This window comes from Plectropomus leopardus, chromosome 12, assembly GCF_026936395.1.
Source record: "Plectropomus leopardus strain MGB_pleo_1.0 chromosome 12, ASM2693639v1, whole genome shotgun sequence".
NCBI lineage: Eukaryota > Metazoa > Chordata > Actinopteri > Perciformes > Serranidae > Plectropomus > Plectropomus leopardus.
Genome location: NC_142187.1, coordinates 5,763,586 through 5,781,923, shown reverse-complemented (window position 1 = coordinate 5,781,923; position 18,338 = coordinate 5,763,586). Strand labels below are relative to the sequence as shown.

The window sequence follows — 18,338 nt, the reverse complement described above, 5'->3', positions numbered from 1 at the left end:
GACAGTTTGCCCACCTGTGGTAAGCTTGCAGATAACATTGGCAAGATGTCACAAAAGTCAACTGCGTAGATTAGTTTGAAAATATACAAAGTACCAGAGTACCAGATTTGCCAAAACAAAAAACCACCAATCTACAGCCAGCTTGGTAAATCGGAAAACTGTAAGTAACAATTTAGCCATCTAACAAAAGTTTTCTTTTTGGTTGTTTTTTTTTTTTGTTATGGCTAATGTTCCTGTACTCTGCATGCTAACAAAGTGGCTAAATGTAACAATATTTTAGATGCAACAACTGAAAACCGATGTTTCAAAACATGTCCTCTCGTCTCTCAACTACCAAAGCTTTCATGGCCCCAAACTGTACTTTGGGACCGCCCTGGTTGTCCCTGAGCTGGACAACACAATACAATAATTCAAGTTATTTTCACACTATTCAGAGAGTAGCAGTATGTGGAGTTAAAGGTGCCTCAAATGTCTCTTTGCCTCCTTCCTGTCTTCTCCTGCTGGGTTGGTAAAAAAACACCACCTTCCCTTAAAACTCCTGTCTAAGCACCACATCAAGTTGCCATGGAAACCATTCACTAGCAGCTATGTGCCATAAAGTCTCTCTTTTTCCATCCCTCTTTCTATCTATATCTCCTTGCTCTCTCTCTGTCTCATCCTGCTGTGCCCTCCTCCACAGTCCTCTGTCCTTGCTTTGCACAAACACCAAAACAGCCTGTGATCTCTGCTTGATGTTAATAGCAGATTTATCCTGAACAAAAGCAGAGCAGGGGTGATAAAGAAAGTGAGGGTTCTGTTTTGGTGACTCGAGGCACATACTGAGATCTGCCGGAAGCATACTAGGCATGACCTGCGGATTGTTGGCAAGATTTGGCAAAGATGAAGTGCTGTGGTGAAACACAAAGGTAGCAGAAAAGGACAGAACAAGAATGGAAATCTGGGATGCATCTCCTCATCTTCTATAGGGAGCATTGACAGATGTATCTCTTGAAAGAAAACCTATACAGTCAACTATTTGAATAGAGCTGTATTTACAGTTATTTGCAGCCACAAACACATTTAGCTTTCCCATAAAAATGCATAACACAAGTGACTCAGAAATCCTGTAGAGTTTCAGGAATGCACCTGGAGGGATTAATAATCCCACTGGACTTTATGAATAAGAATACAGGCAGTCCTGAGGGAGTTAATAGCAGCAGAGAGAGAAGAGAAATGTTGTGTTTTTATGGAGTTGTGTGTTCCACCTCACCAATGCTTCAATCCAAAGTTACCATCTGAATTCATATGTCTGTGGTGAGTTGCAAACTTGGTAACTATGTGGAGTATCTTTACTAAATCTCAGCCAAAAAGTTACAAAAGTTACAAAAGATACATTGAAATATATACTTGTTTTTTGACTGTTGTGTGGATGGACACAATGTCCTCCAATGCAGCACAGGGTAAGAAAACTGAAACAGCTAGTCAAGGCTTGCTGGGTACAGCTGAGAAAGGCCAATAATTAAGTCAATATTCTGGACAAAAGCTATGTGGAAAACGTGGACGAAATGCTCAAATTCCACAATAAAAATGGAATAAACTCTAAAACACAGAATGTATAGAATTTGCCAAAATGTAGATGTAATTTATAAAAATCTGGGGTTTTCCTACTATAATTAGCCTTTTTTTGTCGAAGCAGAAGGAAAAAAAAAACTATGCTGCTGCATTTTGGTGTAATTTTTGATGTCTTACTCTCTGTGTTTGGTGTTTTACCAAGGGCTGGGCTTTGACTATGCACTGCTTTGCCTGTATCTGTCTTTTGCATTAGCTGGTTTGACGATGGAGATAAGTGAAGGCATGCTTGACCATAATCCTTTCAATTCAGAAGAAGTGAAACAGAAAACATAGAATTCGGGGAAAATATCAAAATGGCAAATCAAGCAATTTAATAGGCTTTCTTTCTAAAAGAAGCTGCTCCTCTCATCGATTGATCTGATCAGCTCCAATTGGATCGGCAGATCTGCCATCCACAAACTGCTGCTTAAGACAAATCAAACTCATTAACAGTTCCACATGTGCTGCATTCATCCAGCAAAAACCTTAGAGGTGACACAGACTGATACACAAGGACACAAAGGAAAATGAAATGTAAACTTAGCGGACAGATTCAAATTCTGTGGGAAACACTGAAATTGTCATTTCAACCAGTATTTGTGTAAAGTATGGAAATGGGACACGGGTAATTCCACAAGTGGATGACATATGCTGGTAACAATCTCAGCACACTCTCACATCATTGCCTTGATCACATAAACACTCGTATTTTTGATGTGCATATAAATGTGTCTCCTACTTGAGGAATTGATGCCAACATTAAAGAGGCAATACTAACAAACAAAGATTTATGTGTAGCTTCTGGATGGAACTGCACCAACTGAGCCATGAAAACAGTCCAAAACACCAAAAGTAAGTGAACCGCCCCAAGCAGACAGGTGGCATCACTTCTGCTAAACTGCTTCACACGCCTCTCGTTGTCGTCCTCCACGACAAGTAGGAATCACCTGCTGCCAACTGTTAAAACGCAGCTAAAAGCGGCTTCCAACAAACAAAGCCTGTGTACTGTGGCGCTATTATATCAGTCACAGAGTGCAGGATAAGAGGTTGCAAACACCTGAAGCAGCAGTTTATTCATGAGCCAGCTAATTAGCACTTTTAATGACCGGGCTAAAAGTCGCTGCCTTTAAACTAGCAACTGTTAAAATCGTCAACGTGCAACCCTTAATGACAGAACATTACAGAATGTGCTGACCTGTTAGTGAGACACTGTAATCAACTTCCGTGCTCTGTTGTCATGTGAAAAGCAGAAAAGTTCTAAAAAGTTACACATTTGAAGTCAAAGATCAGAATCCTCACTTTGCAGACTAAGCTTTTGGCATTATAATGGGGAGTTTAAAACGGAATTTAAATAAGTGGATATAATGGAAAATGTTCTCTATCAACAAATTACAATCACTGATTTAATCCTCTGTCTACATTCATTGCGAACGCGGTCTAGACGAGAGCTGCAGACAACAGAATGATTAAAAACAGAAGAGAAAAACAGTTAAATACTATACAATTCAAACTTTTTTTTATTTTTAGAGGTCTAAAGAGGTTGAATTATCCAGTGGAAAAACAGCAAAGGTTAGAGGAAAGTCTGAAAATAATCAACATAATTTGGCGAAGAGAAAAAATGAATATATCATCTTATGACCCCTCAGATTTACCCTGCGACTGCTCGTGGGGGTGCTGCCAAACGTGGGAAGAAATTCCATATTTAAGCTGTAATAACTGGTTTCAATTCAAAGTATACTGTCTTTAAGTGCAAAGGGGCATTTCAAGTAGTTTGTCTTGTGGTCTTAAAACTCACCACTAGCTTTACCCCCACTTATATCTTACCGACCTCTCAGTAAACAAGGCTTTTCACAAAAAATGGAGGAGGATATCATGCAAAGCCATTCTGACTGTATATGACAGTGAAGCAGTCAGATGTACAACCTCATCTGACTGCCTAATTTTCACCCTACTCCTCCTCAGGACCCCCGCCACAATCTCTTAAAACACTTCTAAGCTGAGATAGAAGTTGCCCCACAATCTTGAAACACAGTGCAGTATGTCTCAACACAAAAAATATTAAGCTTAAAGCATGCATTTTGTATTAGAGGTAAATTAAAATTAAAGCTGTAGTTGGTATATCTTATATAAAATAACTTATTTCAACATATTTGTTGAAAGTGTCACTATATTCACATGGCACAAAATGAGAATAATAACAGGGTTTTTCCACACATTCATTTATTTGCAGCAGGTTTCCACCACTAAAATATACACCACCACAGCTAGATTTTTGGAGCTGGGCTGTTTATTAGGAGCACTATTGGGATATATATAAATCGTTGGGTTATCAATAACACACTTAGTGCAGAGACGGCACAGCAGAACCTCAGGCGCCTTGAAAGTGGAACTTTACTCTGTTGGATCTAAAAGTTTATTTTCACTTACATGATCTCCTTTTTAAAAGCATGTCAATTACAAAAAAACTTTGAACTACCCCTTCAATTTTACAATCATATAAAAACTGAAAAAATAAGTAAACCCTTACATTTAATAAGCTGGAACCAGAGAATTTTAAGACATTATCAGAATAGCTGACAATCAATTTTCTGTCAACTAAGTGAGTAACAACTTATTTTCATCCCAGTGTTCTGAAGATTAACAAACTTATTTTTCACAGCCTGCTTCTTATTTTTGTACCACCTATTACTAGTTATGATAACATGCTGTCTGTGCTGTCTTTTCACAACCTCTCTAAGCATCTCATCACCCATGGTCACAGACTTTTTGACTTTTTAGCAATGCTGCTGGCTCCCTAGATCACAACAGGGAACCAACCAAGAGGACTCATAACCCAAATTAATGCCCTGGTTGTACATCCCAGAACTTTGACCAGTCCTGGTCATAGCTGTTCATAAATTGGCAAGATTATGTAACTCACCTATGCTGAGAGAAAGCATTTCGGTCAGTGCAAAAATTCGATTAATAAATTAGTTGTGTGCTCACTAAGCTCTGCAAAGTGTCTCCGACACCCTACACACAGTTATTAGATTCCTCAGTAACATATTCATTATGAGTGGAGTACATGACGGCAGTTTAATTGCTCAGGGGAATGCAGCTCCAGCCCATTGTCTAACCCCATGCTGAACTTTCTTCTTATAAGAAGTAAGTGCGACTATTTGAGTTGTGGAAGAAAGTCATATTTTCAATGCAGCATTTTTTTTATCAGGTATTCACCTTTGCCAGAGAGCGATCAGTATTTATTCTATATTATATTTCTCAACCGAAAGGCCTCACAGGAAGAGTTGTTCACACTATGATTTCACTACCTGCATGTTAACATGATGACGCCATGGGAACACACCTTCATTTAACCTGTAACCCATAATGATTTTTAATTAATTTTCGTATTCCACAGCCATCTGTATGATGTGTGAAGTGAAACATCTACTGTTTCTGTCCATAGTTTACTATTAGTAATTTACATTCATGTTTGTGCAGGCATGATAAGTTGATTGATAAATGACTTCAATGTCAAGAAAGAAATGTTAGCTACACAAATGTGTGAATCTTTTTCATCATTTTTATAACAGTCAAATGATATCTCTGGATTGCTCATCAGAAAAACAAGCATTTTGAAGATAACACATTGGGCTAAATCTTGTAGAAGACCCTTCAAAACAACCACACAACTTTTAGTCTCAGTTTTGACAGTTTACGTCGGGCCGAAAATGATTTTGTAAAGACAGAAGCATGTACGCAGCTCTCTGTACCAAAGAGTAGTGTAGAGTAGTGTGAGCATTCACTCTGCAGAAAAATCTGGGGACGATGACTAGTAAAATGATTCCAGAGGTACACTACACAGCACACTGACTAGCAAAAAAAAGCATTAAAAAAACGACTGCTTGACTGGAAACAGTCTCAGTCAACTAAGGGGTCTCCGGCTGATGATTCAAATCTCCAACCTTTAAGGGGCAGCCTTGGTGGAATGGCCACTAGCTTATTCTTATCTCATTTGTGATCTGATAAACAGGGAGAAAGAGCGGGGCATGGAGGGGCTAAATGTGAATATGCTGCGGGCAATCTGGTGGCAAGGGCTTTGAACAGTGAGGAGAGAGCTACAGAAGGAGGGTTGATTTTGTTTTATTTTTTCAAATTATGCTATTTTTTGGTGGGGGGGGCTTTTTGCCCTTTCCAGATTTCTGCCTACCCCAGCTCCATTTACTCCATTTTATAAACTGAACTGACTGCTATATTCTGGTTTGTCAGGTTGTATCTGTCCAGCTGACAACATCAACACTGTTCAATTTTATCATTTGAGTAATATTCACACTACAGAATGGTGATGACATTTTCACTGACTACGGACAATAACAAGATGAAACAAAAACTGATGCTACTTTCAGCTTTGCTGCTCTTTTTATTTTAAAAAAAAAAAAAAAAAAATCGTTTTAAGAAGTCCACACTGCACTCAATGTGACATGTAAGGTGTGAGTATCAGTGGAGTTTAATGCCATTTCCACAGGCAACAATGTAAAACTTTCTATGGAATGGATCTGAACTGTACCAGCCAAATTATTGTTCCAGAAAGCTGATTTGAATGGGAGGCAGTTAAGAACTGACTACCCTCCAAGCCTCCAGCCCAGATGTGCAAATCACTGCCAGAGCAAATACAGCTTGAGTCTCTCCCAGAGGGCGACTTTATTACCTCACCTCCCGCACAATTTATGGCACAACGCCAAAAGGGTAAATTTCTAATAACGTAGCCGGGCTCCTCTGACACTAACGAGTGGCTGCAGTCCTGCAGCTAAAATTTACTGTCAGTCACGGAATCTCCCCTTTTCAAATTGCTTCTTAGATGCTTCACAGAGAAGCAATTTGGCGAGAAAAATGTGAGCCACTGTAAATGGTAGGAAAAAAAATTGTGGAGTTTAAATTGCACCCGACCCGCCACACACACACACAAGGGCATGTAAAACCAGATACAGTTTTTAAATGATGTTACTCTAAAGAAGCTGATGGGTTGAAGAAAATGAAAGAATCACAGCATGCCTCAAAACAACATTCCTTTTTTCTTTTTTCCCAAAATGAGGCATACAGCTTTACAGTTTGGCCTTTAACTAGAACATTGAGACCATCCCTTTAAAAGTTCTGATCTCTGTCTTTCTGAGGTCTTCAAACACTCAAATAATTACAGGGGGTTAGCTGAGGATGAGGTGCCCTGGTGCAGCATGGACAGAGATGGGAGACTCACTGCTGCTGGTATCAAGTGCACTGTGCAATAAGAGAGCACAGTACTGTATATCAAACTTATTAAAGCAGTCAAGTAATGATCAGTGATTTTTAGGGCTGATAATTAATCGATGATCAATTAATTGGCTGTTAGGAATTTAATGAAATTTAATCTTTTGGCTTCTGTTGGCTTTGTCAAATAAGTGAAATTTAAACTGATTAATTAATGGGCTGTGCGGTGCAGTCAAAGTCTTTGTAATATCTTACTTTAAGCTTTGGTTAGGGAAAAAACACATTGTGATTGTTTGAAATAAGCAAAGTTTTATCTTTTTTAAAAAATAATGATTAATTGATCATTAATTTCAACAATAGTGCTTACAATTTGCAACCCTAGTCGTTTTCATTGACAGACACTGCAGAGTTGAAGATAAGCTTAACTTTTGTCAATATCTCAAAACACCCACAGAAATATCTGAAGCCACTCCATTATCTACTCAATTTCCTGTCCATACTAGATATTCCAAACAGTGATATTTGTTCCAAAAATGTGACAATTACACTCCATTTAATCAGTAAAATGTAAATGTAGATAATGTAAAACATAGGTAAAAATATGTCAATGTAGAGGCAAATGTACAGTAAGCATTTGGTTGGATAATCAAGCATATTAAACAGCTGTGTTTTCAGAACTTTTTATAATGATTTCATACCTTTTGCCACATTACAATTCATAATGACGCTTTTTACATGACATTTCCAGGCCTGGAAAATGTGACTGTGAAATTCGATGACTTTTTCAAGTTTCGTATGACCTTGGGAACCCTGCTTTTTGCAACAACCTCTCAAAAAACACTATGGCTGGGACGACGCGTCACCGCAATCGATGAAATCGACAAAATCGGCCAAAATGATTATGTGAATACGTCAATTCATAACGTGCGTCTATGCATCGCACTGTTTCACACAGCGCCCATCGTGAGAGAATGAGCAGCACCGAGCATGTTGTTTTTTGTTTTCGGCGCTCATGTTATCAAGTTAGAGTGTGCACAATGCGCAGCGCTGAGCAGCGCTTGTCAGGCGCGTCTGAGCTGCGTGTCAGCTGCAGCACATCTAGAGAATCGGTGGTTCGCCTTTTTTTTTTTTACATGTGACGCTCGCGTTTGTTGACTCTATACCCCTTTATACTGCAGTTTAAAGTCTCTCTCCGTCACAGAGATGAGAAAATACTAAGATGTTTGTTTTATCTCAACTTCCTTGCTTCCCTTTCAAAAGAAAAGCTATCTGACTGTGTCTCTGTGGACAGAATGCCATCAGTTGCTGATACAATACATTTTATTTTGAAACATTTACAGGATGGGGTTGTCAGCTGTGCAGGAGCTTGTGTAACTTCATAAATGAGTGGAATATGTGCTTATAAATATGAAAATACAGCACTCATATCAGCAGGCAGCAGTATGCCTCAAGGCCCAGTTAAGGCTGGACTATTTTGATGCAGAAAGAATGTACTAGTTATAATTATTTCTGTTAGAGAAAAGTTATAGTGTTATTCAAATTGCACTAATTTTTCTGTAAGATGTTTTGTTGGACTGCTAGATTTGAGGTTTGTAACTGTAACAAAGAGTAACTGATTTGTTACTCCTCCTAAAAGTGACTTGAATTGTACATTGTTTTATTTATTTTGCTGTTGGATTGCCAAACATAGATTGCACTACATTCCTTTTACTTGAGTGGAACAAGCTCTTGCATAAATTTTTTTTGGAGAGACTTTCACAGCCTTACATGTAAAAACCAGCTAGTATGTGGTCTCCCTGAGAGGAACTGCAAACTGGGGAGCTGCCCAGAGAACTACACACCCTCAAGGGCTCTTTCCTGTTTAAAGCTGCACTGCCAGTAGGAATGCTGAAGTGACATAGTGTAAGCCGGCCAGGGGTTAGTACAGCAGTATCACTTTGGCTTTGACAAGTCAAAATGATGCTCCATTTTCCCCTGTTGCATATGTTATCAGTAAATCATTTATTTCACTGATGGCCCATTTGTCCGCCTTTCCTCCATTTTTGTCGAAACAAGCTGTGTTTTGGGTTTTGTGTTGTCTGTTCTTTACATGTGGAATGGGCTTTCGAAAATGACAGCTGCCTGTGCTGCATTGGCTAATGTGTTTGACCAATCACAATATAGTTACGTCAATCATGGAAGCTAAAAAAAAGTCTCTCAAAATGGCTTTTTAAGAACTATGAGACTTTTTTTTTAGGTCTTAAGGTTTTAAGTTTTACATTTCATGTCTTTATTTTCTGCACAAAATTATAGAGAGTAGTATCAATAAGGGTATTGAGAAGTATCAATACTGGTAAGCAGTACCACTACCTGTGTCTGTATCAGTATCTGCATTGACAAAATCCTAATGATACCCATCCCTACTGGTTAGATGGAGGGAAGTTTACCCTAGTTCATCTGCATATACTAGGGACATTGTTTTGACACAAAGCTGATTGAAAATGGGCAAAGTACTCCTTTAAACCTAACAAATGTTTTGCCAGTTTACCTCATAGAACTGCAATCAGATACAGTAAAGTTCTCCAAAACCCAATCAGATCATCTGAAAGAAAGCTGTGCTGCTGTTATATTCAGTCACAATTGCTGCAGAGTTGGCCTCCACCATGTGTTTACACTCAGACACACAGATTCACCTGGCATGATGTCCCAAAAAGCATTTACACTGGTGAAGAGACATAGAAATATGCTGAGAGGAACAATGTGCAACATTAATCACAACGAGGCTATGGCAGACTCAAACAGCCATGGAGAGGACCAGTTTGAGACGATGACAACTGGATCCTTAACACCAGCGAGGAAGAGTTTAGTGCTTACACAAACAGCACTGAGCAGGCCTCTTATCACAGTGCTGCTGGAACACTGGTTTAAATGTAATTACGGCTTGTTATCAATACAGCCACACAATGTTAACGTCAATTGATTTCCTGAGAAGACATACGGTTTATACAACAAGTGAAAGTTCGGGTTTGTAATTCCAAGCTGGCACCCCTTATTTCACAAAAGAGGTTTTGTTCGACAGCAAAGGAAATCAAGCAACAAACAAAGAAAAATAAACAAAGAAGGAAAAGTCTGCAGCTGCTCCGGCATTTATACTTGTACTCGGGTAGCAGCGATGCTATGTGCACACTCCGAATGCCGAATTGTGTTGGGCTCCCCAGTGTGAAATTTCATTAAAAGTTTTCCGTCCTGGAGTAGACTGCTACGTAAGGAAATGTCAAATGATACAAATTCAGGCTCATTAATATGCAACAGCTGTGCTGAGAGAACTGTTGTGCTGTGCATTTGCCTTCCCTTATTTCCCTTCACCCCATAATGAATTAACTGTTGTCTAAATTAGGCCTTTAAATAAACTATTCAAACTATTCAAAGAGTCACTGCAGCGCTATGGTGTAAACACTCGACAATACTGCAAACGTTATTAGGGACCTTCAGAGGACTATTCCCAAAATCCATACGTCTGTTAATTAAAACAGGTAGAGAAATGATTTTATATAAACTGCAGTGCATTCTGAAACACAAACAAATGCCATTGAAAATATCTGTAGTGATAGTGGGAAAAGAGTAATTCATGTTTGGAGACATGTAATAAGTTATATTCTTTAGTGTCTAGTTCTGGATCTTCCCACAAAAATAAAAAGAAATGGATAAAAAGAAAAAAAAAACACAGATGACAAATTCTGTCAGGACTTTCTCCTCTTTTGCTTTTAAGTGAGACAGCTTCTCCCGACTAGGGCTGGGTAAGAAAACTGTAGTTTTGGATTACCACACTAAATCTGTCTGTATATCAAGTATCAAAAAGCGTCAGATAAGTCATTTGTCAAACAAAGAAGCCAACACTCTACTAGTTACAGCATCTAAAATGTGAAAATGTGAAATTTGCTGGTTTTCTATGTTTTGAGTCATTAGCAATTGCAAAACTTTTTAGTTTTTGGACTTGTCTTTAGAGATTTTGGTTGCTTAAATCAATTAATAGATTAATCAAAAAGAAAAATTTGCAGGTTAACTGAAAATGAAAATAATGTAATAATTTAAGATGTCCCTAGCAAAGCCTATGGATCAGTATTAGGACAATCCAGGCATCTTTTAATGTCATAATTAATATCAGTATTAGCTCAAAAGAAATGTGATCCTTTCATCTAATTGATGGAACTCATTCCATGTATATTTGCTTACAAAGAATCAACTCATCTGTATTTTATTTATTTTATAAGAGAGACTTTTTACACATACTTCCTCTATAATAACATAATGCTTCAAGTATGAATTATGATAAAATGTTTGTTCAACCCCTCCAAAAACAACAACTGTCCTCAGCCTGCTCTCCAACAAGCAGGTCTTCTTTGTTTTGCAGTGTGAACATTTCACTGCATATCAGAATGAAAATAAGAGTGAAAGATTTGAGGCATACCAGTGAGTTCAATTATTGAGCTTGGACCAACAGAACAGTCACAATCACATTTAGCGGATAAAGCAATTAAAGTTGCTAGCAGCAACTCATATCAGCTGCTGTTTACTGATATTCATTCACCAAGCAACTTAATAACAGGCCAAAATGACACTTGCATGTTCTTGTATGTCCATGTGTTGAGCAATTAGCATTCTTTGCTATAAGAAAAAATGGTTATATTCCGCCCAAAAAACTAAGGTATTGAATAATTTGCCAAGATATTTGTACAAACTTAGGTATATTAGATAGTGAAAAACTTACAAACCCAATTTCATTTGTGTCTTGCAAGGGTAGGTGATGCTATATGAAAATTTTAGATTTAATGTACACAATACGTACACCTAAGGCTACAACGAGCGACTATTATTATCATCGATTTATATGTTTGCGGTGTAAAATGTCAGAAAAATGTGAAAGATCAGAATCAGAAATCAGTGTTTCCCAAAGCCAAAAATGGTGTCCTCAAAAAACTTGTTTTGTCAGTAATAACATAATCAGTTTACTGGCAAACAAAGTAAGAAAACTAGCTGCTCTAACAACCCATAATCAATTCCCCTTGCTAAGTACAAGCCACAGTTTGCATCATTACATGTTTTGTTGTTGGTGGTGGTGGTCGTAGTAATGTTGGGTAAAACCCTAAATGTGGGTGATTTTATTAACTTATGAATTCTTAATACTGTAGAAACTTAAGCATTAAATTCCTAATAATTTATACCTGCTGAAAAGTCAAATGTCCATGTTTTGTCACATTGGTCAAGGGGATTAAGATGCTGGACATGTGATCAGCTCAAAACCGGTCCGAGAGCTTATTTTCAGGCCATCTCCCTCGTTTATTTATCAGAAAGTTTGCACAGCATCTCTGCTATCCATGCCACTGTTTAGAAGAAGAAGTCTATCACATAATGATACTGATAACTACCAGTAAGTGATTAGTGATATATTTATCCAAAGCCCATATGTATGGTTAATGTAAGTGACAAACAATATTTTACACATGGTGAAAAACACAGATATAGGTGACATCTGACACAAATTAAAGGCACTACAGAGCAAGCCAGAAAATTACAAAAAACATGTAAAATACATGTATGAAAAGGCAAATCAAACAGCAACTACTTTCAAAAGTGACAACAAAGAGACATGGGCAGATGAAACAGCTCAGAAGATCAAACAACGAAAACACACACATACCTGCCATGCTTTTTAACTCTTTCCTGTATATTGCTGACTTGGCCAGGAGAACATTAAACTGTACAATCAGGCCCAGGGTCACAAGCAACAACACCAAACCCTCACTCAGACATCCAAAACACAAAGTTGACAAAACTGCAAACCACAGTCAGTGTGCCTCAGAGCTCTCAGCAGCAGAGGGACATTCTGACGGTGGCAGCAGCAGATCAGCACCATGGACAGCGGCCAGCTAACTTCCACAATGCAAACTTTTGCTGCTCTCTGCCAAACTCAATGTAGTTCACGCATGATTCAACGTCCACTTAATGTGGGCTTGCTTTGGTCTAAATTTGGACAAAGTTGGCTTTCTGAGGCATGAAAACTAATAACAAAGCGTTAAATGGCAGATTTGATTCAAATACAAAACATAAACGACACTGACACCACAAAAGTGACCCCACATCAGCAGAAAGAGATGAGCGTAAAAGTTGCACTAAAGTGAGAGGAGTTTGGCGGCTAGCAAGTAGTTCCCTACGCATGCAGCTAACTGAGCCACGTGTGTAAGCTAGCGTTAGGGATAATACACAAAAGGGGCGCTTGTCTTCCAGATGTAATATTTCTGGATACAAACAAATGGGTAAAAACTACAATTTTGATAGCATAAGGATGCTATGCGGCCTGTTATTGCAACAAGAAGTGCTAAGTGTTGATTTAGCCCCCAGGTGTGCTCAATAAGAAAAGCCACAGCAATTATCAGCAATTGACTGACTTGTAATGACAAATAAATGCAGCTAAATGCGTTAGCTTTTTATTCTGTTTGTTTTTAAAGCCAACAGTGTTTTTCAAAGCAGTGAAAACAGGGTTTGGAGCCAGGCCTAAGCTAATAGACAGATGCTCCGGTGTAATGATAAACATTGAGGTGGTATTAATCCGCTCAATTAGCTGCTAATGAACCGCAGAGCGCGTATTGTGTAAAAAACACTCACCTAAGACGAAGAAAGGGAGCTCGGTGTTTTCCAGGTCGTCCACCACCACGACGTCTCCGGGAAAATCGTTCCTAACGGAGAACAGCAGCTTGGGCTCGGAGGCCGACGGACTATGCATGATGCTCAGGTCGTTTTCCCTCAAAAAAGGCAGCGCCGACACGGTGACGCTCTTCATCTTGCACTCGGTGTCCTGGCTCTGGTCCTCGTCGCCGTTTAGACCGCGGACAATAGGCGCGAGGACGGCCAGAAAGAGCCACGCGAGCCCCGGCAGTAGCAGCAGCAGCGGTCTCGGCCCCATGTTGATGCTCGCCATCTCCGTCGCTCCGTTTCCTCTTCCCCTCCTCGCTGTTTCTCTCGCTGGCTGCTCCGGTGTCTCAGCCCGGCGGATGAGAGAGAGCAGCGGAGTGAGTGAGGGGGGGTGTGATGCAGCGGCGGGCTCTCCCTGTGTTGGAAACAAACCCTCCTTGTTGCTTACATTTGATCAATCACATGCTTTTGTACACATTGACTGTGTGGTTGTCATGCGTTTTAATGCTTTTGACCCCTTTACTGTAATTGATCGACAAAGTGTCCAAATGGCTGTGTAATGGCTTGCCAACAGGACATGCACCCAGCATGCGCTTGGGGTCCCATCTGTGAAAGCGTCACAATTTCTAATTTAATTGTACATGTGCCCCCTCATATACATTTGCATATCATGTACAAGTATCTTTAGTAGTTTGTCTGACCTCTGTGATTGCGTGGACACTCCACTGGGTGCATGCATAATTTCCTAATTGATGGTGTAGATGTACAAGCTGAATTTAAAAACTCACAGTGTGTAGTGCCGTCCCTGCAGATGTATAGGGCAGGTGATTTTTTATTGGCACTGGAAAACCTGGAAAGAAATGTTGTAAAGAGAACTGAGTCCATGCAAAGAAAGATGGAGTTTGCTTTTAAAAGTCCCATATTACGATCATTTTGAGATTCATACTTCTATTTTAGGTTTCTAATCTAATGGAACATGTATATATGGATTATTGTTCAAAAACACTTTATAAAGTAAATTGTAATACATTTTCCTCATACTTTCATTGTGCCTGAATGCACAACATATCCACATAGAATGTTTCTTACGATATCGTACAATAATGCACACACAGTGATTTGTATGATATCCTACAAATTGGCACCCCACGAGTGATGTTACTCCTTAGCATAAAGTTACATAATTAACGAAAAGTTACAGGCCTGCAATGTATCATCATAAAACTGTTGTAAAATCTGAAAAATTGAGATTACTTAAAATAATCTTGGAAAGCAATTGCATTGAAAAGTATATATAACTATTAATCTGAATTTATGTTTATCTTATATATATTTAGCTGCGTTTACTTAATTTTGTGAAGTTGTTGCTGCTTAAAAATGACCATTGAAATTACCTTGTTCTTTCTAAATCTTAGCAACTTCTGTAAACCAAGTTAGTCTGACTTAACTTGATCGTGACAGTAATGAAGTTAGGAAATATACATATGACTGACTAGTTTGCAGCCAGCAGAATGCAGATATATAGGACAGTAAACTTGGTTTAGTGAATTTGCTAAAACTTGGGAAGATTGATTTAATTAAACTAGTCATATTTAAGTTGCAACAAATTCACCAAGTTAATATTGCTACGTTTTCAGTAAACTTAACAATTAGATATATAAGTTAAGACTAATAGTTATATTTACCTACATTGTTAAGGCAATCCATTTCCTAGATTTTCAAAAGTCAACTAGCCCGACTTTTCGGTGTATTTTTGCTAAAAAAACAAAAATAAAAGCAAACACAACAGTTTTGTATGGCATTGTACAAATTAGCACCCCTTGAATGACATTATGCCCTTAAAGTAAAGTTTTTGTGCACAAATTACTGGCTCCTGATCACATGCGATAACGACTTTGGGTGCATTATCTTTAATAAGAAAACATGCAAACAGTTTATGAGAATAATGATTCCCTTGTCAAAAAAAAAAAAACAAAAAAGCAAAATTGAAGCTCTGCAGCAAACAAAAGCTGATGATATTTGCATGTTTTGTTCAGCAAAATAATCTTTACAAATTAACATAATTTCTTTATGATTTCTGAAGAGTAAACAAACTGTCTCCAGAGGCAAGGCTTTACCAAAAAAGAAAAAAAATACCCTAGAGTCACATGACTTCAATAATTTCACCACAATGAGGTTGTAAAGTCATATTAAGCATGATGACATCCGATAATCTCATTGAAATATTTAGCAACCTTGTATATTAGAAATGCAAAGGCTTCAGATTTTATGAGTGGGGTATTTACTAATGTATTTTATGTCATAGAACAAAACATGAACATCTCTTCAGCTTGTGTTAACCGTAGAACTTTTTTCACGCATCTATCCAAAAACACATTCAAAACACCCATTGACTTTGAGACAAGGGGACTGGTGTGCTAAAATGCTAACTTATTTCAAGGTTTTAGGACTCACCCTGAGGCACTGCTTATTTGTGTGTGGGGAAAAAAAATCGTGTTCTAATGATGATAAACTTAAATAGTTGTAAAGACCCTGCTCCAACTTGTAGCAAGTACGAAAACATAAACACAATAAAGATATTTTCTGTTATTGCTAACCTGAGTTCTGCTCAGGTTTTAGGGAGAGTGGAACTATGCTTATTTCATGGGGTCACCTTACTCTGTGCATAAGTAATAATGACTCCACCGTCATTACCCTTGTCACACCTAACATCCACTTGCTCCTAATATGTTTTTAACGATATATTTATGAATGCACTGTTTTTTTTAACATGTACATATCCAAATAATTCCTGTACAGTATATAGAAATGAATAGCCTACATGCGCATTCTCTGTACATAATCAAAAGAACAAACAAACAAACAAAAAACAGAGTACATTTCCTTGTATATGTACTTTGTGTGCTTGGCCTGTGGCTGATTGTGATTCTGATCAATCAGCTACAGGCCAAGTACACAAACAAAGCTAACAGGTGGACAAGGAGATGTTTAGATCAACTTTTTGAGCTTTACTTCTCATGAAAATGTAAAAAGTTTTAAATTACTTTTAGTCTGAAATGTTGTTAAATCATTTTGAGTTTTTCTAACTTTCCTCACTCTCCTCTTGGTCTTAGTTCTTGGAACATAATTGTGTTGCCACTTTGCTTGAAATAAAATAAGACAGCTTTGCTTTAATAAAGGTCAATTTAAAATACAGAAAGAATTAAGAAGTTCATTCTGTGATTTGGACTCACTTGAAAACTTGAAAATTTTGTTACAGATTCCGCCTTCGCTGTGCACCCCAGACAAGCCTTTTGACATCAGAGAAACATCTGGCTCTTCTCCAGGATAGAAGATGGTGCACGATAAAACAGTTGAGGCAGCTGGTCCAACAGCTGAATTTGAACAAGATATGCCAAGACTGACTTTGGTGATACAATATTATCTTATTTTCAGAAATAAATTATGTCAATGACCAGAGACACAAAATACACTACATTGTGGAGGGATCCAGTATGCAGTGTTTTCTCTCCATTAGTTACACTGATATTAGAAATAATTAAATTAAGGTGTCATGCATCGACACTGTCAGATGCATTTGTAGTCAGGATTGATTGTGGCTGAATGGAACATGCAATCATCTAGACTGTATTAAAAAAGAGCTCAATTAGATTGCTGCGGGTGAAGCTAAGTCGCACACTTGATATTGCTAGATCTAAAGTGGACCGCTGGAACATTGTTTACTGCTCAGCCCAGCGGCTCCCTGCTTCCCTTTTATGACTCATGCTCTGATTGGTTTGAGCATTTAAATGCTCAGCGGTAACACCCACAGCTGAAATTACACAATGTTCATTTGATGTCACATACGGGAGGGTGTCATCTTCACAATTCTAATCTACCATTCCAGTCATCTTTAAAATTGTAAATGCGGATCATGACCTTGGAGTTGTGCTTTATGCCCACTTCTTCAACGTTTGGTCACCAATAGCAAAATGGTCTCCAATAGCTTCCAGATATGGACTCTATGGTCATGTATATTTTTTTAAAGATATCTAAAAAAGTTCTGTAATTTAGTCTACAAAATCAAGCAGTCCTGTCACTGTGGTGGTAGGCAAGTTGATGAGATGAGCCTACCACTAAATAGAAGGGTAGGCTACAGAGGAGGAAGTAAATATACTCTTTTATATGTATTCAAATGGCTTTTTGGCTAATGACTTTGTGTAAAAAAGGTCGTCTGATGTCATTTGACTCGCACATCGTGCATTTTTCAGACTGTGATGACTCATTTGAACTCTTTTTCTGGGCCCAATTTTGGCACCCTCATCAGTATGGTGTCCTAAGTGGCTGCCCCTATGTCACCTATGGCAAGCACTACCACTGCCAACCAACTGACACTGTCATTCCTAGAGCCATTTGCCACCTTTACCAAGAATAGATGAGCTTCTGGTCACTTCTCTGAGTTTTTTTTAAACTATTATATGATTTAAGTATTTTTTAAACATCACTGAAAGGTAACTAGGTAAAGGTAACTACTATTCTATATACCATGTAGAGAAGGGAACCTTCTTCCCATTACACTTACACATTAGATCCATTGTTAAGAAAATAATATTGATCTGTGCAGCTTTAAGAAGTTAAGTCAACCTGTATTTTCCAGCCAGCTAAAAATCATTTAATTTAATTTAATTTAATTTAATTTAATTAAAAAAAAAATTCTACAGTGCATTTCTTTTTCTTTTTTCGGACTTCAACTGAAAAACAGACAAACAAATAGAGCAGAACTCTGTTGAAATTGCACTGGGACTAAAATTTGCAGAGAGCTTTCAGACTCTAAATCCCTTGACTGTTGTGTTGAGCAGACAATTGCCATTTGGATT

At 38.2% G+C, this 18,338-nt stretch overlaps 1 protein-coding gene across 2 annotated transcripts in view; it reads right to left on the bottom strand.

The window, feature by feature from the left end:
* Positions 1 to 16,808, bottom strand: part of astn1 (astrotactin 1) — a 513,900-nt gene extending 497,092 nt beyond the window's left edge. The window contains exons 1-3 of one of the 2 annotated variants that reach the window (XM_088085587.1): positions 16,716 to 16,808; positions 14,271 to 14,332; positions 13,456 to 13,897 (exon numbers count right to left, since the gene is read on the bottom strand). In XM_088085587.1, the coding sequence (XP_087941713.1) occupies positions 13,456 to 13,897; positions 14,271 to 14,332; positions 16,716 to 16,782 (571 nt within the window). In that variant the 5' untranslated portion in view covers positions 16,783 to 16,808. The remainder of the gene's footprint in view (positions 1 to 13,455; positions 13,898 to 14,270; positions 14,333 to 16,715) is intronic. The other variant, XM_042497522.2, reaches the window with a different exon arrangement.
* Positions 16,809 to 18,338: the final 1,530 nt, after the last annotated feature.